The sequence below is a fragment of the Mixia osmundae genome (genome assembly GCF_000708205.1).
Source record: "Mixia osmundae IAM 14324 unplaced genomic scaffold scaffold_3, whole genome shotgun sequence".
Taxonomy (NCBI): domain Eukaryota; kingdom Fungi; phylum Basidiomycota; class Mixiomycetes; order Mixiales; family Mixiaceae; genus Mixia; species Mixia osmundae.
Window position 1 is genome coordinate 912,498 of NW_014575561.1, and position 23,757 is coordinate 936,254.

At 55.9% G+C, this 23,757-nt stretch overlaps 10 protein-coding genes across 10 annotated transcripts; 5 read left to right on the forward strand and 5 right to left on the reverse strand.

Annotated features, from left to right (window-relative positions):
* Nucleotides 1-58: 58 nt before the first annotated feature.
* L969DRAFT_72438 (uncharacterized protein) lies at nt 59-3,178 on the forward strand (the record flags this gene model as incomplete). Its single annotated transcript, XM_014713996.1, has 7 exons — nt 59-183; nt 243-350; nt 395-676; nt 727-1,809; nt 1,860-2,094; nt 2,148-2,561; nt 2,613-3,178. Exons 1-7 carry the CDS (start codon nt 79-81, stop codon nt 3,176-3,178), a joined length of 2,793 nt encoding a protein of 930 aa, XP_014569482.1. The 5' UTR covers nt 59-78.
* L969DRAFT_361412 (uncharacterized protein) lies at nt 3,162-6,101 on the reverse strand. The gene is made up of 3 exons (XM_014713997.1): nt 5,412-6,101; nt 3,815-5,355; nt 3,162-3,759 (listed from the first exon to the last, which is right to left on the reverse strand). The coding sequence occupies exons 1-3, from the start codon at nt 5,838-5,840 to the stop codon at nt 3,219-3,221; spliced, it is 2,511 nt and encodes an 836-aa protein (XP_014569483.1). The 5' UTR covers nt 5,841-6,101; the 3' UTR covers nt 3,162-3,218.
* L969DRAFT_93417 (uncharacterized protein) lies at nt 5,987-6,986 on the forward strand (the record flags this gene model as incomplete). Its single annotated transcript, XM_014713998.1, has 2 exons — nt 5,987-6,253; nt 6,312-6,986. 2 exons carry the CDS (start codon nt 5,987-5,989, stop codon nt 6,984-6,986), a joined length of 942 nt encoding a protein of 313 aa, XP_014569484.1.
* An 81-nt stretch (nt 6,987-7,067) lies between these two features.
* On the reverse strand, nt 7,068-9,079 carry L969DRAFT_361018 (uncharacterized protein). Its single transcript, XM_014713999.1, has 3 exons — nt 8,554-9,079; nt 8,135-8,498; nt 7,068-8,080 (listed from the first exon to the last, which is right to left on the reverse strand). The coding sequence occupies exons 1-3, from the start codon at nt 8,758-8,760 to the stop codon at nt 7,149-7,151; spliced, it is 1,503 nt and encodes a 500-aa protein (XP_014569485.1). The 5' UTR covers nt 8,761-9,079; the 3' UTR covers nt 7,068-7,148.
* A 374-nt stretch (nt 9,080-9,453) lies between these two features.
* L969DRAFT_16252 (uncharacterized protein) lies at nt 9,454-10,592 on the reverse strand (the record flags this gene model as incomplete). The annotated part of the gene is made up of 2 exons (XM_014713560.1): nt 9,454-9,949; nt 9,997-10,592. The coding sequence occupies 2 exons, from the start codon at nt 10,590-10,592 to the stop codon at nt 9,454-9,456; spliced, it is 1,092 nt and encodes a 363-aa protein (XP_014569046.1).
* Nucleotides 10,593-10,659: 67 nt separating this feature from the next.
* Nucleotides 10,660-11,090, forward strand: L969DRAFT_102346 (uncharacterized protein; the record flags this gene model as incomplete). Its single annotated transcript, XM_014714000.1, has 3 exons — nt 10,660-10,735; nt 10,790-10,944; nt 10,995-11,090. The coding sequence occupies exons 1-3, from the start codon at nt 10,711-10,713 to the stop codon at nt 11,088-11,090; spliced, it is 276 nt and encodes a 91-aa protein (XP_014569486.1). The 5' UTR covers nt 10,660-10,710.
* On the reverse strand, nt 11,035-12,451 carry L969DRAFT_86140 (uncharacterized protein). Its single transcript, XM_014714001.1, has 5 exons — nt 12,408-12,451; nt 12,096-12,360; nt 11,811-12,040; nt 11,588-11,762; nt 11,035-11,540 (listed from the first exon to the last, which is right to left on the reverse strand). Exons 1-5 carry the CDS (start codon nt 12,431-12,433, stop codon nt 11,151-11,153), a joined length of 1,086 nt encoding a protein of 361 aa, XP_014569487.1. The 5' UTR covers nt 12,434-12,451; the 3' UTR covers nt 11,035-11,150.
* A 30-nt stretch (nt 12,452-12,481) lies between these two features.
* Nucleotides 12,482-15,853, reverse strand: L969DRAFT_86141 (uncharacterized protein). Its single transcript, XM_014714002.1, has 4 exons — nt 15,566-15,853; nt 13,251-15,515; nt 12,759-13,203; nt 12,482-12,705 (listed from the first exon to the last, which is right to left on the reverse strand). Exons 1-4 carry the CDS (start codon nt 15,826-15,828, stop codon nt 12,625-12,627), a joined length of 3,054 nt encoding a protein of 1,017 aa, XP_014569488.1. The 5' UTR covers nt 15,829-15,853; the 3' UTR covers nt 12,482-12,624.
* An 86-nt stretch (nt 15,854-15,939) lies between these two features.
* Nucleotides 15,940-21,593, forward strand: L969DRAFT_22841 (uncharacterized protein). The gene is made up of 6 exons (XM_014713600.1): nt 15,940-17,133; nt 17,191-17,294; nt 17,343-20,271; nt 20,321-21,067; nt 21,118-21,471; nt 21,525-21,593. The coding sequence occupies exons 1-6, from the start codon at nt 16,264-16,266 to the stop codon at nt 21,531-21,533; spliced, it is 5,013 nt and encodes a 1,670-aa protein (XP_014569086.1). The 5' UTR covers nt 15,940-16,263; the 3' UTR covers nt 21,534-21,593.
* Nucleotides 21,594-21,731: 138 nt separating this feature from the next.
* On the forward strand, nt 21,732-23,544 carry L969DRAFT_93424 (uncharacterized protein; the record flags this gene model as incomplete). The annotated part of the gene is made up of 4 exons (XM_014714003.1): nt 21,732-22,410; nt 22,462-22,556; nt 22,614-23,453; nt 23,512-23,544. The coding sequence occupies 4 exons, from the start codon at nt 21,732-21,734 to the stop codon at nt 23,542-23,544; spliced, it is 1,647 nt and encodes a 548-aa protein (XP_014569489.1).
* Nucleotides 23,545-23,757: the final 213 nt, after the last annotated feature.

The following is a 23,757-nucleotide window of genomic DNA, read 5'->3' on the forward strand; positions in this document are numbered from 1 at the left end:
TGCAGCAGCGAGCCAGACCAGTCGAAAAGCCGCGAGTCGCGATTTTATCGATCCTGGGTGACGAGCCAACGACGAAAAATGAGCTCAGAGGTGGTCTTTCAGGCACTCCAGACGCTGTACGAGAATCCAGACAGGGCAGCCAAGGACGCAGCGAACGAGTGGCTGCAAGCTTTTCAGCGCGAGGTGCGATGCCGAGCAGCAGATGAGCTGCGAGCAACGAGACTGATGATGAGCGCCCTCAGCCTAGCGCTTGGCAGACATGCAATGAGATCCTCGTCAATGCCGGCGCGCCAACTCAGGCTCGACTGTTCGCAGCTCAGTCTTTCAGGGCAAAGGCGCGTCACCTCGCCGTCGGCTGAGAAAAGAGACTGATCGTCACTCATTGGCCGAGCAGGTCATCCATGATCTCACCGACTTGGACACTGCCGCTCGCTTCGGCTTGCGGGATCTCTTATTGGGCACCCTGTCATCGCCCCAGCTCAACAAGGAGAAAGTCGTCGTGAGACAGATCGCGCTCGCTCTTGCTGCTCTTCTCCTTCAAACGCCCGAATGGCAAAATGCCGTTCAGTCAGTAATTGAGCAGCTGGGCGGGAGTGCGCAGACACTCGTCGCTTTGCTGATCTTCCTCACTGTTCTGCCGGAAGAAGCGACCAACAATTCTCGCCTCGTCATCAGCGTGAGTGGCGAGCTAGCATTGATAGATATCAAACTGATCGAATTAAGTAGAACGAGACCTACCGATCGCCAGAAGTCGTTGGTCAGATTCCAGCACTGCTTGCTAGCTATCATGCCCGTCCGGATGCGACGCTAGCCATCAAGACCCAATGCTTTGACTGTCTCGCCGCCTGGCTAAGGGCAGGTGAGATCCCGGCCCAGTCCGTTGTCGCGACGCCTATGTTTGGCTATCTCTTCGATTCGCTCAACGATTCTACAGTCTTTGACGAGAGCATACATACGCTTTGCGAACTTATCAACGAGACGCAAGAGGTGCAAGACAATACCCAAGTGATCCAGCAGATCTTACCCAGACTGCTCGCCCTACAAGGTCAGATGGAGGCCGACAAAGAGGACGACATGAAGATGCGAGGGTATGCTCAGCTACTCTCCGAAGCTGGCAGAGTGTATGCCAGTCTTATCTTGCACCATACCGAAGCTTTCATGCCGCTCGTCAACCTCATCTTGCAGTGCGCTGCCTATCATGAGCTGGAAGTCGTCAGCAAGACCTTCGAATTTTGGTACTACCTACAGCGAGTCCTGAGTCCGCACGTCGCACAAGCCTCGGTACAGCCTCTCGTAGAAGCATACAGAACGCTCGTCGGCTATATCGTCAGGCACTTACATTTCCCCGCCGATGAGGACTCGGTCACTGCCGAGGAGCTCGACGAATTCAGAGAATTCCGACACCACATTGGCAATACGCTCAAGGATTGCTGCTCCATACTGACGCCTTCGGTCGGATTGAAGCAGGTGTATGACATGGTCGCGTCGGCCGTGGCCAGTGGCTCGGCGCCGTGGCAGAGCATCGAGGCTCCTCTCTTCTCCATGCGCTCGATGGGCGCTCAAGTGCCCAATAATGAAGAAACTGTGCTTCCCTTGATCATGGATATGCTGCCAAATCTGCCTGCTCATCCTAAAATCAAATATGCGACCATTCTCGTCATCTCGCGCTACACCGAATGGATCGCAGCTCATCCCCAGTACCTCGCCTTTCAGCTCACCTACATCTCATCTGGCTTCAGTGACGCAGAGACGAGGGTGTGGCTCGCCAGCGCCCAAGCCATGCAAAACTTGTGCAAAGATTGTAGCCAGGCAAGTCGGGCCACCTCTGCTTTCCGATCGTGCTCACATGGATAAGGCAGCACCTGATTCCCTATTTACCTCAGCTGCATACCTTCTTGACGGATGTCGGACCCAATCTAGATCCGGCTGACTACGCAGAACTCACAGAAGGCGTTGCTCATGTCGTGGCTGCAATGCCTCCGCAAGAAGCCATTGCTGCCATGCCCATGTTTTGTATGCCGATGCTCGAGCAACTTCATACGATTGCAGCGCAGCCTGGAACGGCCACAAAGGCTCAGATGACCGCCGTGTCTGGTCAGCATTGCTGCCTTCTGGTTCTTTTGCATTCGCTTATATACCATACGCAGATATATTGGCCAGATTGGACGCTTTCTTGCTCGTTTGCTCCGAGCTGAGTCCCGAGCTTCCAATCGCGTGCGAAAAAACATGCGCGGAAGCATGGACAGTCATCGAGTCTCTACTCGATAAGTATGGCGAGTCGACCCAAGTCGTCGAACGCTCCTGCGCAGTCATACGTCGATCAATGCTATTTTTCGGCACACGCTTTCATCCTATCGCACCTCGCGTCATCATGTCCATGGCCACACGGTTTCAAAAGTCAGGTTTTTCGTCGTACATGTGGATCAGCAGCAAGGCGCCCGAGATGCTCAAAAGCGTCAACAGCCAAAGCTTTCGCGAGATCTACATGCAAGCTTTCAATCTTGAGACGGCAAAGGTGACTGCAATCCTAGGCGAAGTCGAGCTCAGGTCGATACCGGATGGTCGGTGATCTGCAGCTTCAGTCAGGATCGTGCTAATGCTTCTCGATACAGTCTTTGAAGATTACCTTGCGTTGGTATCCGAGACACTGCGCCACACTCCTGACATTCTGCTGTCTTCGCCGGAGCTGCCCAGGATCCTTGCCATCGTCGTGGCGGCATTCACGCTGCCTGCACCGGCCGTTGTCTACAAAGCCACCGATCTGGCGCTAGACATTATAGGCCACGAGTCACTTGCGCCTTCAGATCCCAGCCATGCAGCATACGGTCAAGCTATCCATGGAGCTATTGTGGCTATCGGCCCTACACTCACGGCAGGTCTCTTGCTCGGATTGACGGGCGATTTTGAGGACTTTTCGACGGCCATCACGATCTGCCGCATCATGGCTCAACGCTTTCCAGCTGAGTTCGCAGGCTGGGTCAGCACCGGTCTGCAATCGGTACCGCAAAAGGTCTTGCCCGTTCAAGATCGAGCTCAATTTAGCGAGCGCTTCGGTACCGCCATGGGCAATCAGAACCTCAGCGGTGTGCGCGATGCATTCATGACCTTGGCGAGAGCGACGAAGAAGGCAAAGGCAAGAGAAGCGATGCAAGTGCGGCTTAATGCCAACGAGGACTGAAGGTGCATACAACAACATCACGTGCAAGCGGGCTGACAGATCACCTGTCGAACGAGGAGATATCGAATGGCCTGACAAAGCCTTCGTAGGCCGACATGTGTGCTTCGCCCTCGCTCAGGGTCACGCGTCGCTGCCGACCCAGCTTCGTCTTGACCTTGTTCAGCACCCGACGCCGTCTACTGCTCGGCTCTGGTTCTGCTGGCTCGCCTGCCTCGATACCTATATCCTCGATAGCTGCCAAGAAGGAGAGCAAGGGCTTGGGCACGTTGACCCTGAAAGCCTTGCTGCGAGTGTCGATAGCTTCCTCACGAAGTTGTTCGAGCGTCTCTGCTAGAGCGTCGAGCGACAGGGGCAGATCGTAGGTAAATCCTAGCAGAGCAAAATCGAGCAATTGATGATCCGGTGAGCAATTTGGCGTGAATGCAAGCTGCTGTGTCGGACTAGCGCGTGCCGTTGGGTCTGCTTGGATACGACAAGCGATCCTCTTCAGATATCGATTGCATTCGATACCGAGCTTAACCTGGAAAGGTGCGTGACCGTTCCCTGAGGATTCCACGGCCAGGATCTGGCGTTCGGCGTGCCTGGATACAAGCACTCTGTTGAGCATGAGTCGCTGATCATATGCAGCTGGCTTACCAGTAGAGACCTCGCAGCAATGCAGCATAACTTCGTGCTTCGAGCACGAGCACTGAGTCTGCTGGATCTGAGCGGGAGAGGAAGATCTGATCGTTCACAATGGACGTTGGCACCTCGTCGCCGTTGGGCCGACGATAGATGACGCGCAAACGTTCGTCAGTAGGTAAGGTCGCCTCGGCAGTGCCATCCATATAGTCCTGAGCAGCGTTGCGATCTTGAGGGCCTACCGCCACGCCATGTGCAGATTCTCGTGTAGACCTTATAGAACTGCGTCTGGATCGAACTGATTCTCGTGTAGACTTGATCGAACCTTTTGCTGATCTGATGGACGCTGTGTCCCGCTCGGAGGCAAGATCCTTGTGATGAGATTCATTGTCTGCCAACGTCGTGTCCTGCGAGGCGCCTGCGTTCGAGCTGCCGACGTGCGAAGCGTAGTCAGGCTCTTCGATCTCTTCAATTGCGGACAGCGGCGGCACTGCGCTAGCTGTCCCACTTTCGTCTCCCGATGCGAGGTGCCTATCATCGAAGGGATCTGAGCCGGACTCGCTGACGACCTCTTGCGTTTGATCTGAGTATTCCTGCTGCGCTTCTTCCGCTCGTGGTGTGGTCGGTCTCGACTCGCCGTCGTCGTCACCGTTGTCGTCGACATCGTCTGTATCGTCCTCTGGTCTCTCGGCTGCTTCACTGATCGGGATCGGCGGCGGGAGCCGCGATGGAGCTTGAGTGGGGCTTGTGTGTGTGCTGGATCGTACTTCGACGTCGCGCAGCTCAGGACTGCTCTCTGCGCTCTGATCTGTGACCAGCGGCGATGCAGTCGATGGCGGCGACGCACGGGCAACAGGGTCGGCAGATGGTATATCTTTGCTAGGCGAGAAGCTGACGGGGGTAGAGGAGCCTGGAATGGGTGGCAAACGCCGAGCTGTCCGGGTAGACCTAGGTGAACTCATGACCGCAGATAGCGGCGAAGCAGGCGTAACGAAGTTCTGTGTCTGGATCGACAGAGGACCATTGCCTTCGTATGCAGGTGGCGGCTCGAAAGATGACATGTCTGTTTGAGCAGAACCAAATGGATCGCGTCGGCTGTCCTGCTGTCTTGATGCTTCTCGGACCGGAATAGGCGCGCGTTGAGGAAACAACGGCGCCGATTGTGCTGAATGGCTCGTATGATCTGTACGGGCTATCCGGCTAGCCGAGCCCGTCATGGCTTCCTCGAGAGCAGCTTTGCGAGCACGCTCTTCGGCAAGACTAGCCTCGATGGCAGCTTTCAGCTCAGCATCGTCATCATCAGTGCCATTTGATCGCGCCAGCGAATGTGACTTCGACGGGCGACTAGATTGTCTGCGGCGGATCTGCTCAGCCCTTCGGTGTTCTTCCCACTGCGCAGATTCTCTTGCGCTCTGCTCGAGAGCGCGACGCTCGTCTGCTGCTTCCTTTGCCTCTCGCTCGCTCTGCGCCCGTGCTTGCTCGAGTACTCGTCTCTCCTCTGTCTCCTCTGCTTGTCTGATGGCAAGAGACTCTTTCTCTGCTTCTTCGAGCCATTTCTGTGCATTCGTCTTCGGTCAGCACGTGCAGGACTGCAGACTCAAGCTCAACTGACCCTCTCTTGCTCTGCACGTGCTCGATCGCTGTCGAATGCCTGTTGTGATTCGCGGATAGCTCGCTCGAGATCGTCATCCTTTGGCATATGCTGCACAGACTGGGCGCTCGTCGGTCTCGAAGGATGCGCACGATGAGGCGAAGCAGTGCCCGAGCGGCTCACATGTCGCTCATTCGTAGGCTGGGCATTGTGCGGTCTCCTCGCAATGGGCGCAGGTGTATTAGATGGCGAGTGATACGAATGTGCGTGCTGTGTCGTCGGTCGCTGGGCCTGTGGCTGGTGTGGAGGCTGATAGTGTCTGTCATTGATGACATGTGGGGGCCCACTGCGTCGAGGAGCGCCTGGATCTGCAAAATCGGCGGCTGAGGCTGCCACGCCTGCATAGGGATCCTTGGGTGTCCATACGCCTGGCTTGGGTATCCAGCTCATCCCTCTGCAGCTGATTGTTGGCGTCCTCAATGCTCGCTGCACCGCGCGCGCAAGGAAGAGAGAGGGGCACGGGGCATCGTCATCATCTCGACCGAGCGGCCGAGGTAGTTGTCAAGTGTGATCGGAGTCCAGCCAGCAAGCATTCGATGCGAGCTACTGCACGGCTACAGTCGTTGGCTCGCTCACTGACACAGGCACCTCGCGCCACACGCATGGCGTCTTCATCAGCTTCAGACACGCCTGCATTCGAGCGCTCCCCCGTACCGAGCGGGAATCCGCTCGGCGAAGGACGCCATGTCACTTCGGCCGCATGCCTGATCATCGGCGACGAGGTGCTGAACGGCAAGACGCACGACTCGAATTCTAACTTTCTTGCGAAACAGCTCTTCGATCTGGGCATATCGCTGAAGGAGGTGAGCGCGATGCGGACCGGCAAGTCAGCTCAGCTCAGCTCTGAAGCTCTCGTGACAGATCCAAGTCATACCCGATGAAGAGGAGAGGATCATTGAGGCGGCTAAGCGGATGACGGCTTCCTATGATCTTGTTGTGACGAGTGGTGGCATCGGTCCGACACATGATGACATTACATACGATAGCATGGCGAAAGCATTCGGCGTCGAACTCAAATATCACGACGAGACAATTCATAGGATGTACGAGATGGGCAAGAAGAGATATGCAGAGCAGAAACAGACAGAGGAGCAAATGCAAGCCCGCAAGAGGATGGCGCTCTTGCCCAATCCAGCAGAAGTGCTGTTCGTCCAGCCTGACTTGTGGGTGCCCATCGTTAGGCTAGGCGGAAAGCTTTGCATCCTGCCTGGCGTACCGAGACTGTTTCAGCAATTGACGATCGGTCTGCTGCGATACCTGCCGCTGCCGCCCAGTGACATGAAGCCATACAGACACCTCATCCACACCAAGCAGCCAGAAAGCAGTATCGCGCCTTTCCTGACTTCCCTGCAAAATCGCGTCAAAGAGGAAGGTATCAGCGTGGGCAGTTATCCAAAACTGTTGGCCGGCGTCGATGTCTCACTTATAGGTAAAGACCTGGCGCGATTGCAAGAGCTCGGGCAAGAAGTTGTGAAGGAACTAGATGGCAAGGTCGTCGCAGAGGGCAGAGTGGGCGAAGAAAAAGACCTCAAGTAGCAACGCTCAGCATGGCATGTTTGTGCGCAAATGTATTGCATTCGCTGCGCTGCGAAGACAACAAGACCGTGTAAAATCATACAGTGAGCGTGTTCGAGATTAAGCACAAGTGTGTGATTGCGATGTATGCGTCGATGCCTTTTGAGTGTGATGTAACGATGCTTATGTCAAAGTTGAGAAGCCGACACGATTAGCTGAAGCATCAAAGGTAGTATAGACGCCCTTCATGAAAGTATCGCCGACGATCCATGCGTTCATGCCGACGTCTTGGCCGACGATGGCACCGACACATCGACCAGAGCCTGGGCTTGTCGCGCCAAGATTGAGATCGTCAGCCTTGATGTTCCACTTCTTGCCAGAGTCAAACTGGAACGAGACTGTAGGTGGCGAATCGCAAGGGAAGGTGTAGTAGCCGTTGTTGTAGACACCGGAGTCGGGTACTTGCGCCCAGAAGGAGCTAGCATCGGCAGTTGGTGCTACGATGACGGTGGTACCTGAATCGATGATGGCGTAGATGCCAGATGCGGCTTGAGTCTTGTTGATGTATACATTGGAGTTGAGAACCCAGTAAGATTGCGACTGTACGCTGTGCCATTCGATCGCGCCCGAGTAATGCGCAGAGTTGGCACCGCCGAGGTAGAGCTCCGAGCCTCCGCCACTAGCAAGCTTGAAGGAGAACTGGGGGCTCTTCGTCTTGCCTTCAGAGACGAGGTTGAAGAAGAAAGGTGGTACGTTGAGCGTGGAGATGGCCTGGAAGCCCATGCCCATAATGCCATCCATAGGATCGTCGGACCATTCCGAGGAGAGTGTCGCAGCAGCGCCGAAGGTCTGCTTGGCCACTGTCAGGCCTGCGACAGTGACGGTGTCGGTGAAGACGCTGCCGGTTGTGCTCGAGCCGTCACCATATTGTACGTTAAGCTGATTGCCAGGTACGAGGCTGGAAGTGCTCGAGGCACCGTCGTCGTACTTGTTGTGCGACGAGCATGCAGAAGTAGTGCAGTTGCTGGAGGGGATCCAGAAGTCGGCGCTGCCGGTATCGAAATCGATCACGAATGACTGAGGTGGTGTACCGATAGTCACTGGGCCAGCCCACACTGTCAATTGTAAGAGTCAGCTTATGCCCTGTCAGATGAAGCTTTGAAGCGTACATAGATCGTTGTTATAATCTTTCAGGGCAATGCCACCAGCGCGAACCGAAGTGGCAGAGAGCTCATCGCCGGTGGAAGCGGCAGCATTCGCGCGTTGCTTTGCGTGTGCGACCTTGGGGTTGGCAGAGCCAGGCTTGGCTTTGAGCGCGAAGGCTTCCTCGATCGTCGGCAGGTACTCGTCGTCCACGAGTGAACGTCGCATCTCGTGTGCGGCGAGATGAGCAGAGCGACGTTCGAGATCCTCTGCTCTTTTGGCGAGCTCTCGCTTGCTGAGAGCAGGCGCGTCGAGCAGTCTGTCACCAGAGTTGATCTGGTAGGCGACAATGCCCTTTTGGTACTTTACAAAGTTGCGAGACAGATGGCTCTGTATACCCATGCTTTAGCAATGGTCCACGGAAGTGACCAAGCGATAGACTGACCTGAGTAGCAGACCAGTCGATCGTGCCATCTTCTTTGGTAAGGGGCTTGTAGCTGCGCTTGAAGAGAGGGATGGAGATGCCCTCATCTGATGTAGGGGGTGCAACAATGTTGAGCGGCTCTGGTACAGCAGACGCAGCAGGTCGAGCGGAGGTCGAGGGCAGCAGGGCAAGGGCGGCCAAGCCCGAGACTGCAGCTGAGATGAACATGCTGAGTGATCAGTGATTCGCAAGTAGGGAGATGCGACTGTATGTGCGTGCGTGTGTTGATGTAGTCGACAAGGTGTGCTTGTGTGTATACAAAGGACTGCACTGCTTCTTGTAGTCGAACAAGACTTGACAGAGTCGAGACGAGAGCTGAACGCTGTTGAAGAGACAAGACCTTAAGAAGGACGAAGCAAACCAAGTCAGCAGATGTCAAGCGCAATTTGCATGACGTCGTCTGCGAAGCACTGGTCAGACGCTCTCAGCTGGTCACTGTTTGTCCGCATCTGTCCAAGATGATCAACAAACTCGTTGCATTTGTCCAACCTACAAGCGGGCCATTCTAGCCTGCGCCTTCTCAGCGAAACTCTGCCTGGCATTGCCATATTCGTGCCACGTTTCTATAGTCCTGGTCAGACGACTGCCATTCGCGGATTCTGTGACATCGAGATGGCGCGCGTACGCGAATGGAAATTTTGCTTACGTGTCAGTTCGCTAGATGACATCGTGTAATTTCCCCGCGAGGAGCGGCGGAGAAAAAGGCAATCGTTATCATTGCAGTCTTGCCCGACAGACGTCGTTTGGCTTGCTGCCATGTCGCTGGAGTCTTGGGTGGCGTCTTGCGTCGATCACACGTAGACGGCCGACGAGCGGCTCGTCCTGACGCTGCAGTGTTGTGTGGAGCTTCGCCAGGCTTGTTCAAGAGACTTTGTTGTGAAGCTCCCATAAGATGACATCGGCCCAAAGAACTGCATTGGCGGGGCTGTATGCGCGCTGACCACTGAGCAGGGCACCGCTTTCGTCGAGGATGATCCGCTCTGAGATAGCGGGCTTGATGTGCTTGTGAATGGCATCGATAGTGTACCTCATAGCAGAGTCAATCGCCATACTCGTACTGTCGTCTCTTGGTAGAGAGCGGGCAAGCACAATTGGCGAGCCTTCGAAGGACTTGGCCAGTCGTATCAGAATCGTCTGAAGTGAATTAATCCATGCGCCGAGCCGCTCCGTTATGCCTGCATCGTCACCTTCTGGTAGTAGCGCATCCCATACGCTCGCGCCCAGCTCAACGAGATCGACTTTTAGGTCGCGCTGCCACCGCTTGGCTAGGTTTGCATGCAGCGGCAGCAGTATTGCTGCGATGCGGTCCTCTGCCGCTACAGGAGGGTACCAACCTCGAACGGTATAATCTTGCTCTCTGCAGCGAACGTCAGCGTTGGTCCGGTTCCGCTTATCTCGCCATACTCCTCAATGAGGCCGAAATGAGAAACTGCCATCATGAGCAGCTCATAGCGCTCAACGTAGCAAGAGATCGGGGCAGTAGCGGTGTCCTTGCCGAAAGAAGCAGAGTTTGCCCATCCCGATCCTTCGATGGCAGGTGTCAAGCTGTTGTCTGGCAGATAGGTCTCCATGGAGCCGTTCGCGTGCTCGCAAAAGTACTCGAGATTCGCTCGGTCTTGCCTGGTGCCCAGGATCATGATAGTTCGATCTCTGAGCCAAGCGAGACTGGCATCCGTCCTGCTTGTGTTGAGAGAAGCCACGATGGATCGAGGCTGGCATGCGTCGTCGTAGGGCTCCCATCTTGTGCCAAAATAGCTCGGCCTATCGACAATCAAGCGACCAGGGAGTCGATATGGGTCGCACTTTGCTTTACGCCGGGCAGCAGCCTTGTAGCCCTGCTTCGGTCGTGCTTCACCCTTGCCGAGAAAGGAAAATCCGAGGAACCCGATTGCGCCGAGTGCAAGGGCTACAAGCAAGGCATAGCGTGCTCGTGCATCAAGCTTGACTGTGCGTCGTGGATGTTGCTGAGATCTGCCAATACGTTCGTAGCGAGAGACCATTCACTCGACAGCGCCGCTTCTGCCAGACTAGCCGAGAAGGTTGACCTCTTACAACGAGGGTCGGCCTCGGCGTCGTCGCGCCTGGAGAGAAAGCGAAAGCAGGCTCGAGCTTGACAGCATGGCAGGCGGACATGGCGGCTATGGCGAGCTAGTATCATGCTCTAGAGGGCATCGGCTGACTGACCTGCGCATGGCAGATCCGATACACCGTGACCCAGGCTTGGAGGCTTGGACTCGGATGAAGAATTCGGTCTACACGACCTTCAAGTTCACTCCGAGGACGACGAAGCTCACTCTTTTCTGGGGCATCTTTGTACCCTGCTTGACCTACTCGATGGCTGTCACCAATGCGGCAAGTGTACGGATCGTCACAGGTGACAAGCGCTGACTTGACACGCACAGAACGTCTATGACTGGGCGGGCAAGCGCCGTGATGAGGGCCTGTTGAGGATACCTGCCCCTTCTGCGCCTGCCAAAGACGGTGAAGAGGAAGAGTAGATGCGCATTGTACAGCCAGCCTCACGAGAGGGTCTTGCATTACTTTGACAAAGGGCACAACTATGAGCTTGGCTTGGGCTGTTCCTCTTCGTCCTGAGCCATGCTGAGCGCTATCGCTCTTGCGATCTGGGCTTCCTCTGAATCATCATCTTCATCCATTCCGTCAGCCAGCGCAGTTCCGTCGTGGTCACCATTGCCCATTTCGACATCATCGCCCCGAGACAGCGCAATGGCTCGCGCAAGTTCGTCGTCCTCGTCATCGTTCGCGAGGGTTGATCCTGTCTGCGCATTGGCAGGCGCTGGTGCGGACGCGGGTGTGGCGGCATGCGCGTCTGTTTCTGTCGGACCTGCAGTGGCCGGTGCGCTTTCGCTGATCGAGTCTAGTGCAGGCGCTGCTGAGGATGCAGGCGCCTCTCTCGCTCTTGCTTCCTCGAGTGACATTCGCAGAGCCTGTCCAAGTGTCAACGATGGGCATGACCTCAGGAATTTCCGCGCACCAGGGCGAGCTCTGGATCGAGATTGGGATCGATACCGAATTCATCGTCACCCGCGCCGGTACCTGTCGTGCCGCTCGGTCCCGCGCCTCCGCCAAAGCTGTCCCGCTCTAGTATTGGCGAAGAGATGATGACGTCTGAGAGCAGTCTGCCGCTCGGCTCGGCATGTAGCAGATGGCTGCTCATCAATTGAGCTCTGTTGACACGAACATACGCGTACGCGTACCTCGGATGATTGTCGCCGCTATGGACTGCTTCGATGAATGCCTTGAGCTTCTCATCATTTTCTTCGCCTTCACCAAAAGATACGATGTCGACTGCAATGTTGTTCTTGCGCATCTTCTTGCCTAATCGAACGAGAGCAGATGATGTACATGAAGCATGAGCTAATGGAGATCCGACGAAAGCGACGATTCTCTGCTGTTGCGATTTGTTCTGTCTGTGTTTCAAAGCAAGCTGTAAATCTCATCACAGTCAGCTGCTATGTGCGCTGACACGATTTGAGGCTCACTGAAGCGACATTTATGCCCGTAGCCAGATCAATCTCGCCGTCCAGACTTTCTTTGGCTGAATGCAAAGCTACAGTGATCTTGCCGATGTCCTCTGTGGGCGTGACGAGGACTTTCGGCGCTTTGCCTGCCATCGTCATCAAGCCACACACAGACTCGGGATTGCTGTTCGTCTTTGCGTTGAAGATGGTCGTCGCTGCATCTGATTGTGCACCGAAACGATCGGGTGTGTAGTCTCCATTGATCGCATAGGACGAGTTGTCCAGCCTGCGCAGCAGTCAGCACAAGTCTCGCTGAGCTCAGCGTCTACGCACACGATCATACAAGCCTCGAGCGGCATCTCGTTTTTGAGCTTGGCTTGCGCGCTCACACGGACAAGCGCGACCTATGACGCTGACTGTTGCACTCGTGGCTCGTCCATCAAAGCAAAGCGTTATACAACAGGCCGTTGAGGCTGATTGTGCAAGCAACCGGTAGGACAGGTGCTTGCGTTTTGTCGTGCGTTGAATGCGAGAGCTCGAAAGCTGCTGTCTATGAGAGGCCGATGATCTGTCCATCGGCTGTAAGGTCTTGGTCGAAGAATCCAGGCCGCGTGCTGAGACCGGGCAAGGTCTGTCATACTCGTAAGCTGCTGCTGCATCGATCGAAACGAGCCTCCGACTCACCTGCATTGTACCCACGAGAGGGTAGAGGAACTCGGCACCGGCAGCGAGCTTGATCTCACGGATTGGAAGCGTAAAGCCTGTGGGCGCGCCTTTCTTACTCGGATCGTCCGAGAAGGAGTATTGCGTCTTCGCCATACAGATCGGCAAGTTGGCAAAGCCTTGCTGAGTATATTGCTCGATTTGTTTTTCTGCTTCTGCAGAGTATGATACGCCATCTGCGCCATACATCTCGACGGCGATTGCGCTGATCTTGTCCTTGATGGGTATGTCGAGCTCGTACAAGAACTTGAACGGATTTGGCTCTTTGCAAGAATCGATGACGGCGTTGGCGAGTTCGACGGCTCCCTTGCCACCTTCTGCCCAGTGATTCGAGGGAACGGCAGCATCTGCGCCTGCTTCGAGCGCCTTTTGCTTGACGAGGGCAATCTCTGCTTCGGTATCATTGCTGCAGCGCACATCAGTATGGGTATGCAGGGGTCGTGGGCGACCTACGTGAAGCGGTTGATGGCAACGATCACGCGAACGCCCATCTTGCGGGCGTTGCTGATGTGCTTGGCCAAGTTGACACAGCCCGCACCCAGAATGTCCAGGTTCTCATTGAGGTACACATCCGAGAGTGGCTTGCCGGGCGAGACTTCGGGTCCACCGCCGTGCATCTTGAGCGCGCGTATCGTCGCGACAATGACGACCGCATTGGGATGAAGTCCGCTGACTCTGCACTTGATGTTGCAGAACTTTTCCATACCAATGTCTGCACCAAAGCCGGCTTCAGTGATCACATAGCCATAATTCTCCTCTGGTTCTCCTTCTTCGATACCAGCGAGCTTTAGCGCGACCTTGTCTGCAATAATGGACGAATTGCCGTGTGCGATATTTGCAAAAGGACCAGCATGAACAAAGACGGGAGTGCCTTCGAGCGTCTGCATAAGATTTGGCTTGATGGCATCCTTCATCAGGATGGCGAGCGAGCCTGTGACGCCGATGTCGTCAGCAGTAATGGGTTCGCCAGACTTGCTATCCGCTACGACCATGCGACCGAGGCGCTCCTTCATGTCTTGCAGATCGTTGGCAAGAGCAAGAACGGCCATACACTCGCTCGCGACGGCAATATCGAATCCAGTCCTGCGCGTGAAGCCCTTTTCGGTAGGCGCAAGACCAGTGTCAATGACGCGCAGATAGCGATCATTTGTGTCGACGACGCGGTGCCAAGTCACAGATTCCGGATTGATATCCAAACGCGCAAATTTGCTTGCTTCTGCCTCGGTGAGATCGTCGGGATTCGTCTTGTCGATGCCGAGCTTCTTGAGTCGTCTGAGCATAATGGGCGCAAAGGTGCGCACACCCTTCTTCGCAGGACACAAGCGGTTGAACAGAGCTTTGTCGGATTGGGTCGACTCATGGAAATATCGAGCATCAATCGCAGCGGCAAGCAAGTTGTTGGCCGCAGAGACAGCATGAATGTCGCCCGTGAGATGTAAGTTGAATTCATCCATGGGTATGACTTGGGAATATCCGCCGCCTGCAGCACCGCCTTTGATGCCGAAAGTAGGCCCTTGACTTGGCTGTCGGACGTTTGCAAAGGCGACTTTGCCGAGATGCGCGCCGAGTGCTTGCGCCAGGCCCATGGTCGTCGTCGACTTGCCTTCGCCCAGTGGTGTAGGTGTGATGCCCGCAACAACGATGTATTTGCCATTCTTGCGGTGCTCTAGTCGCTTAAGAATGCCCAGGTCGACCTTGGCCTTGTACTGACCGTACAGCTCGAGTTCCGAAGGTGAGACACCAATCTCTGCAGCCAGAGTGGCGACCGGCTTCGGCGTCTGGGCCATGGCGATTTCGATATCGCTCGGAACCTTTTCAAGCAGCTTGAGACGAAGAGGCTTGACCGTACGTTGCAGCGATTTCGCGTGGAAGCGTTCAGCAGAGGTGAGCGCGTTCTTCATGAGCACCGCGACCGTCATAGGGCCAACACCGCCAGGTACAGGCGTGATATGGCTTGCAACTTTACTCGCCGACTCAAAGTCGACATCGCCGACGAGACGCTGACCCGATTTCTTGGAATCATCTTTGACAAAGTTGGTACCGACGTCGATGACGATCGCGCCCGGCTTAAGCCATTCGCCCTTGACGAAGTGAGGCTTGCCGATTGCAGCGACGACAATGTCAGCTTGCTGGACTAGACCTTGCAAGTTCTTCGTCTGAGAATGACACTGCGTAACCGTAACATCTTTGCGACGCAGTAGCGCGCAAACGGGCGAGCCGACAATGTCGCTGCGGCCCAGTACGACAGCGTGAAGACCGGCGAGCTTGACACCGGTAGATTCGAGCAAGAGCATGACGCCGGCTGGTGTGCAGGGAGGAAACAGTGGCTCGGAGGCGCGTGATGAGAGCAGTCCAATGTTGTAGGCATGAAAGCCGTCGACATCCTTGTTGGGGCTGACTGCCTCTGTGATGCGTCGCTCTCCGTCGCGTCCGATGTTTTCGCTAAGCGGAAGCTGAACGAGCAAGCCATGGATGTTCTCGGTAGCATTGAGTCGCTCAACCGCTTTGATTACGTCCTCCTCTGTCGTGGTAGCTTCGTCTGGCAAGATCTGATGCTGGAATGCGATACCGGCCTCTTGCGCGGCTTTCTCTTTCATGCGAACGTACGTCGATGAGTCAGGTCGATCGCCCTGCTGTATGATGGCCAAGCCAGGCGCAAAGCGAGGGTAAGTCTGCCTAATCTCTGCAATGCGCTTGGCGATGTCCTCTCGTATAGATCTGCTCTTTCCCGTCAGCTAGGCAGGCGCCGATATGCAGTTGCAGCTGACTTTGCGAGCGCTGTGCCATCTATGATCTTGGCACCGCCACTGTCGGAAGCGTTGGGCGCCATACCGCGAGTGTCTCTGCTGACTGCCTCTTGAACGATGGGATGAAGAGTCGACCTGAGCTGCTTTTCGCGCCAAAAATTCGCAGAGCTCCTGATAGCGCGCGTGCTGACGAGTGTCGCAGTACGGCTAGTCTGAAGATTGTGACGAGATGCCAATCGGATTTGGCGAGCGATTGAGTGCAGTCGCCGACCGCTAGCAAGCATAAGCGGGGCTGCTCGAGTCGTCGTCCTCGAAAAGTGCAGAGTGATCGGCCGAGACACGTGTCGGTCTAGGAAAACCCTTGACGAGCTTAACGAGGCCATTGCCGCCTTGCAAAGCTATTGCGTTCCGCACGGCTGGTGCGATCGCGAGCCTGACAGGCAGTGGTCAGACAGCAGAGGCCGCGTAGAGTATCGATCAGCGCTGCGACACTGGGCAGAAGAAGCTGCCTGACAACTCAGCAGGGGGTCGGCTTCTTCCGACTCGGCCGACTCCACACCAAAGCGCCTTTCTCGCCCGTAAGAGTCAAGCAAAGTCACAGGATACATCTCCAGATTGCACGCTACACACGCTAGGCTAGATTGCTGATCACGCATTGGGCATCGTCACCGGTCAAAGCGTCCAGCTGCGGAAAAGGGTCAGAGCGAGCGTGGACCAACATGGCAATCCCTGCCGCTGCAAACGGATTGACCTCGCCTGTCCGTGGTTCAGCGCTCCCGAGACCTGTGTCAATCATGTCAGCTTCGAGCGCCTCGTCTAGCGGACTCGTGCAAGCGGCAACCACCTTGACAAGCCCGAGCATGTCGACCACCTCCACCTTTGCGACTGCAGGCGCAGAGACTCCTTTGAATAGCACGCGAGCCTCCTCGCCTTCTGCTTTGCTACCCTCGCCAGCGCTCAAGAGCGGTTCTGCGGCACCGTCTATGGCTCGTGCCATGACCTCTGCAGGAGGCACGTCTGTTCAGGTCATCTTGCGAGTGAGACCTGCCATCGTCGAGAGTGCCAACTTTGCGCACACGCCGTCAAGGCAGGATCGCGTCGTCGTCTACCCTCTACCGGGCGCGACATCTCTCACCGTCGATGCCACACCTGTCAGCGCGACGTCCGCAGTGACCAGCTCGCCTTTGAGTTCTGCGCGATCCAGCGGTCTCACAAGCGCTGCTGGACCGCCCAAACAATCTTTCACTTTCGATCGCGTCTTGGGACCCGAGTCAAGTCAGACGGACGTCTTTGCGACCTTTGAGCATCTCATCGACTTTTTCCTACAAGGCTACAACGTGACCGTGCTTGCCTACGGCCAGACAGCGTCTGGCAAGAGTTTCACAATGGGCACAGAGGACAAGCCAATGTCCGAGCTCGTGTCAGATCATGCTGGCCTTGGTCTCGTACCTCGCGCCGTGAGAGCCATCTTTGACCGTATTGCCGAGCTGCGCGCGACCACAAGACCCAAGGATAGCTTCCAGATCAAGAACAGCTATATCGAACTCTACAACGAGGACATGATCGACTTGTTGAGCGGGGACATACCGGTATGTCCATGCGGCGCAGAGCGTGCATAGGTTGATCTGACAATCCAATCATGCCAGGCAAGCGAGAGGCAGCCTGTCACGATCCGCGAGGAGAAAGGCGGTGGCATCAAGTGGACTGGTCTGCGAGAGTTGCGAGTCAACAACGTCCTCGATGTCATGTCGTCAGTGCGCCTGTCCTGCGGCTTACATATGCTCATGCCCATGTACAGAAACCTCGAAAGAGGATCAGCGATCAGACAGACCGGCGCGACCCAGCTCAACTCGCAGTCGAGTCGATCGCATGCTATCTTCAGCTTGACGCTGACCCAACGCAAATGGGTTCCGAACGAGTCGAGTCGCAATGAGGCCACTGACAGTCCCACGCGACCCAGCAGCCGAACTTCCCATGCCAGCAGCTCCAATCGAGGTCTGAGGAGCGGCTCGATGACACGAGCGTCATTGATCGACGACGAGGACGAAGGCGAACAAGAGGCGGGGGGCTCCTATGTCGTCGTAACATCGAAGCTCCACTTTGCCGATCTGGCCGGCAGCGAGCGTCTGAAGAACACTGCAGCAACAGGCGATCGTGCGAAAGAAGGCATCTCAATCAACTCGGGCCTTCATGCTCTTGGCAATGTGATCTCTGCGCTCGGTGATCCAGCAAAAGCACGACAGATAACACATGTGCCATACCGCGATTCCAAGCTTACAAGGCTCTTGCAAGACTCGCTCGGCGGCAATGCGCACACAATGATGATAGCCTGCATAAGCGGCACAGAACGCAATCTGCCCGAATCACTGAATACCCTCAAGTATGCGAACAGAGCCCGAAACATCAAGAATAAAGCAGAACTGAACGAAATTGAGGAAGGCTGGGAGGATGTCGAATGGCTCCAAAAGACTGTCCGCAGGTTACGCGCCGACCTGGCGGACCTCAAGAGCGGCAGACCGCTGAGCTCTGGCAGTGCGTTTGACGCCCTGCCTACGCGAGAGATGCCTGATCCAGCAATGCGAGCGCTACAACAAGAAGTGGAGATGCTTTCTCAAAAATACGCCAAGGCCACGTCAGATCTGGCCCAGCAGCAAAATGCCCCCCAACAAACGCCGGACTTGCTCAGCAGCGCATTTTCGGATTCGATTGCGCCCATCGTCGACGAGTTCGAACGCGCACTGTCCACCACAGAAGCACAGCTAGCTGCCGTTCGTGCGCAGCTTGCCGCTGCGGAGAGTCAGCTGAAAGAGCAGCGCGCGCTCAACGCGTCACAAGCCAGCCGGATTGATGCAAGCGAGGCCGCGACGGAGGCTGTTCGCACACGACTGGCGAAGCTCATCGAGCGAGAAGCCGTTACAGAAGCCTACGTGCAAGATTTAGAGGGCAAGCTCAAGGATATCTCTGATAGGACCGATACAGACTCTTCTGTGGTCGTTGGCCTACGCAACGAGCTCGCCGGTCATCGTGAGAGTCAAATGACAACCGAGAAGTATATCAACGAGCTAGAGACACGCTTGACGAAATCTGGACAATCTAACGAGGGCCTCCTTAAGCGCATCGAAGAGCTCGAAGCTAGTCTAGAGGAGCGCGTTGCAAGCTATCGCCTTCTAGAACACCGCTTGTCCGGACAGCAACCATCTCAACAGGTTCAGGCGCTCACGAAAGAACTCGAATCAAAGAATGCTCTGCTGCTTGTGATGCAAAGCAACGTGGCAAGGTCACTGCCAGCTCCCAATACGCCCACTGCTGCTCGCGACCTCCCTGACAGTCCTGCCACGCCTATACAAGGGACTAGCGTGTCACATGATGGCTTGTCAGCTCTGACGGGCGCTCGTCCTGCGACGCCTGACAATCTGTCAACTTCGCCGAGCGCTCGCGATGGGGCCAGCTCGCCACATCGTCTGGGATCGCTCTCTCGGCAATCACGCCGTAGTTCTTCCACGGCCTCTGCAAGCCCTCAGCGGCCTTTTTTATCCAATCGACCGAGCGGGTCCTCTCTTCGCGATACGGCTACATCGCAGCCTTTGTCGCTGGAATTATCATCGGCGCAGCATTCGCGCTCACTGCTGTCACCCGATCGCTCGGTCTCCCCAGCGCTTCCACCTCGAACTCCGCCGCCGCGGAGCCCAGCGCGACAGCGCTCCTTCGGCAAGATGAACTCTGATACTGACGAAATTCAGCGGCTTCAGGGTATCATCAGAGCACGAGACGTGGACATCCAATCGATGGACAGACAGATCCAAGCTTTGCGCACTCGGCATCGTCGTTCGGATTCGTCGTCGGCATCGGACGCTGCAGAGACGCTGCCCGTCTCGGCAAGCACTACGCCAGAGCCAGGCGAAGAATCTCAAACCCTTTCGCCTGGATTCACTCGGCAGATCGAAGCCTTCAAGCTACAGCCGCCTGCTACAGAGAGCGCAGAAGCCCACGCAGCTCGCCTGGACGACGTCATGCGATCAATGGCCCGGAAGGAAGCAAATCATCGCGATACCGTCGAAGAGCTTACTCGCCAGTTGCACGTCGCGCAGCGTTCTCTGGTGGAAGCCGAGACGCTCAGACAATCTGCTGAACAAAACTTCGCGGGTGAATTTAAAGGCCATTCTGATCGCCTTGTGGAGTCAACAAGCCGCGCTGCGACACTCGAGCAGAGCCTAGACCAGCAACGTAGCGAGCATGCAGCGGAGCGTGACGAACTTACTAAGACACATTCTGATTCTATCGTCGCTCTCACTCAACAGCATCAGCAGTCACACGCGACCCTAGTGGCTGAGCACGAACAGCGCCTGACCGACCTGACCCTCACACATGACCGAGCATTGCACGCTACTCGCAAGGAGCACGAACAGATACTCTCGGATGCGGCAACTACTCATGACCAGCGTTTAGCGGCTGCACTCGCAGAACGAACCATGACTTTGAAAGCGGATCATGCTCGTCAGATTTCAGAGATGAACGCAGCTCACGATCAAGCAAGATCACAGCAGGCCGCTCAGCACGATAGTGCCCTTGCAGCTCGGCACGAAGCAACAGAGGCAAAGGTTGTCGCACTACAGACCACGCATGAAACGGCGATTAGCGACATGAAGCGCGAGCATGCTGCTGTTCTCGAGAGTCAAGCCAATGCCCACGCCGCTGCTCTGCAGGAGTATGCAATCGGTCTCGAAAAGGTAAGTCGTGCGCATAAGTGTCTTACGAGAGTTGAAGCAAGTCTCGCAGGCGCATGCGCTGGCTCAACAGCATGAAGAGACGGCACGGGTGGCTCAGAACGCTGAGCAGGACCTCCAGAGTCAGATGAAGACGATATCGGAGCAGAATAGTCAGCTCTCTGTCGAGCTGGAAAACAGTGGGGAAGAGCTCCGCCAGCTACGCGCGGACTTTGCAAGGCTATCATCCGATCGCGAGTCACTGGCAGTGGCAAGTATTCGCTCTCATGGCAGCGTCAAATCGATGCGTAGAAGATCTGGTCTGAACGGTCTAGGTCTGGGCGAATCACCCGATCCTTTGACCAGTCCAATTCGCGTTCGTGCAGGGAGCAACCATGACGCGCCATGGGGAGAGGCGCCCACGAGCCCGCTCCCTGCAACTCCGGATGAGACAAAAGTACAGATGCGTGCTGCTGCACTTTCAGCGCTCACTTCGTCTCCTTCGGAATCGCCACGCTCACAAACACCGGTCAATGCAGCTCTGTCAATCTTCCTGACCGGCAAGCCGCCAGCACCGCCGCCCATGCAAGCTTTGCCGCCGACGCCTGCTCAGGCTCCCCTGCCTTCAGTCATGGAGAACGGCAGAGCGCTGCAATCTGGCATAAGCACGCCGCCTCCCTCCGACCGCAGACGAGTGACATCAAGCACGATGTACACGCCTGGCGGTCGAAGAACATCGTACATGGAAGGACCGATGAGTATCGAGGATGACATGCTCGAGTCTGCCCTCAATCAGCGCATCGAGACGCTTGAGACTCAGGTGAGTCAGCTTGATCTGACCGATTAGAGCTCGCTAACGTGCCGGTCCAGATCCTTGGACTCAATAAGCAGCTCACACATTGCGAGGCAGATTTGAGCGCTAATATCGACCTCGTCAACACATTGGAGAGCTCCTTGGACGATTCAGACCGAAATCTCCGAAAGGCCCGACTCCAGATGAGCGAGCTTGCCAAGGATCGGGATCGACATCTGTCGCGTTCTGAGAAGCTCGGCCTTGAGCTCGCTCAGGCGACTCAGGAGATCGATCGGCTACACAATAATCTGGCTGCTCTCAAGGACGAAGCGGAGACATCTGCAGCACAGGAACGACAGGCAAAGATCGAAGCGAAGCAACAGCTTCAAAGTCGCTTAGAATCCATCAAACATAAGAAGAGCAAATTCAATGTAAGTCGTCGCGTGACTATCTCCGGATGGAGCACTCATCTTGTCCGATGCAGTGTTTCTGATAGATACTGTTGTCCGGTTTGTATTATGTAGGCTGACTGCGTCCCATGTGAGCAGGGTGGCAAATGAGGAGGCGCTGGGCTAGTCGCACACCGGGAACGCGCGCGAGATTGCCGACTGGCTTGCTCAAGAAGGATCATCTGCTGCCAGCCTCTGACAGATTACGCACTCTTCAGAGGCCAGTCTCGCGTGCAAGCGAGATGGACGCCAACTCGATGACAGACGCTTTCTCTGCGGCGCAGTACCAGAAGCCAAGCGATTACGGCTTTCTTTCGCCGAGCGCTCATTCGCCTCAACGCTCGCTCGACGGGCTGACGCCAGGCTCGGGCTACAGCGATGCCTCGCTCAAAAACTTTCTGTCGTCCAACCTGATGAGTCATAGAGAGATGGGCTCGATGATGCTCCCTCCCCAGGGCACAGTTATCAATCTCGATCCGGAGTATCGCTCCAAGCGGGCGAGCACATCGATGGACACCCTGCCCGCCATGGGCAGTATACAGAGCCAGAACAGGCAGCAGCAGCAATACCTCAACGGTCACTCGCAGCAGCTGCAACATCAACACCAATCCCAACACCAGCAACCTCAGATGAGGATGTCCAATCATTATGATGATCACTCTATGCAGTCATCACAGGCCTATGGCAACCATCAAGCACCACAGCAGCAGCAGCAGCAGCAGCAGCAGCAGCAACAGCAACAGCAGTACATGCAGCGTGCTCCTTCGAATCCTAGTCCGTACGAAACATTCGATTCCTCTTTGTCGGCCACGCAACAGGGCAAGAGACGCGCTCAGCCACAGGGCACATCGCTCCATCTGCAACAGCAACAACAGCCTGCGCCTCTACCTCACTCGAAGCAGGCCAATGGTCACTACGGAGGTAGGTGACGTGTCGCACCTTTCGAGAAAGACGAGCTGACTTACTCTGTAGAAAATACCGCCGATTCGAGCCAACGGGTGCCGGCTGCGCATCAGGCGAGGACGCTGAGCACCGCCAAAGGCTCTTCCACCTCAGAGTTTGCCAAGGTGAGCACCGAATCCGTATTCACATGTCACCCACTGACGGCTCCTTCCGCCCTGTAGCGCAAAAACTGGTCGCAGCGTATCATCGATGAGATTCAAGACTTTCTCCACGTGCTGAACTCGTCGGCCGAGTTTGTGTATGTCTCGCCCTCCATCACTGAATTAGCCGGCTACGCGCCCGATGAGCTCGTCGGCAAGCCCATCGCGGACATACTGCATGTAGACGATGTCGATGGCTACTTGCGCGATTTCCGCAAGGTCATGGCCACCGGGGGCGATTATACGGTCTACTACCGCTTGCGATCTCGGGACGGTCGATATGTCGTGCTAGAGACGACGGGACATGCTTACTACGCCGATCCGAGGGCCGACAGCGCAAGCTTGCCGAACGAATCCGTCACTCCGAAGCGGGAGTCGCGAACTTGTATGCTCGCCATGGGTCGCCCCTATCCTGGTAAACACACTGCGGAGCTCGATAGCTTTCTAGAACTCAAGATAGAGAATGAGAAGCTTAGACAGAGGCTCGAAAAGATCTACATCGACATCGAAGGCCAGCCTGCAGATCATACGCGGGAAAGGAGAGCCATCACTTCTGGCTCATCCGACGAATCGAGCATCGACGAGCCGGTGCGACATACAGGCAGACCTGTCGACCACTCGACCGGCCTCGTGCCCGCTGCAGGGCTCATCCACCACAGCTCGAATACATATGGCACGCTCGGTATCGGCATTCAGTCAAAGTCATCCAATGCTGGTTCTGCTGCCGGCGCAGCACCCAGCAAGAAGAAAGGCAAAGGCGATGGCGACGATTACGTATGTTTGATCTGTGGCACTACAAACTCGCCGGAATGGCGAAGAGGTCCGAAAGGCGCAAAGACCTTGTGTAACGCATGTGGACTTGTAAGCACCTCCCTTACAGCGTCATTCGTCTCAGTGCTTATGACTGCTGGCACTACAGAGGTGGGCCAAGAAGGCCAAGACGGAGGGCTAGTGGTCGTAGAAATCTGTTATGTTATGATGTTGTGCTGTCAAAGCATCAGTGATCCATTCACTTCGACGCGGTCCTCGCGTCATAATCAGCCTATCCGCCTTGTAGGGGCGCCAAGGCGTGCGATACGGCCGATCTCCCGCGCTTCTGGCCCTGCCGCCTCTGCATCGACTGAGACGAGACGAAGAGGCTAGGCACTGGCACGCACGCCATCGC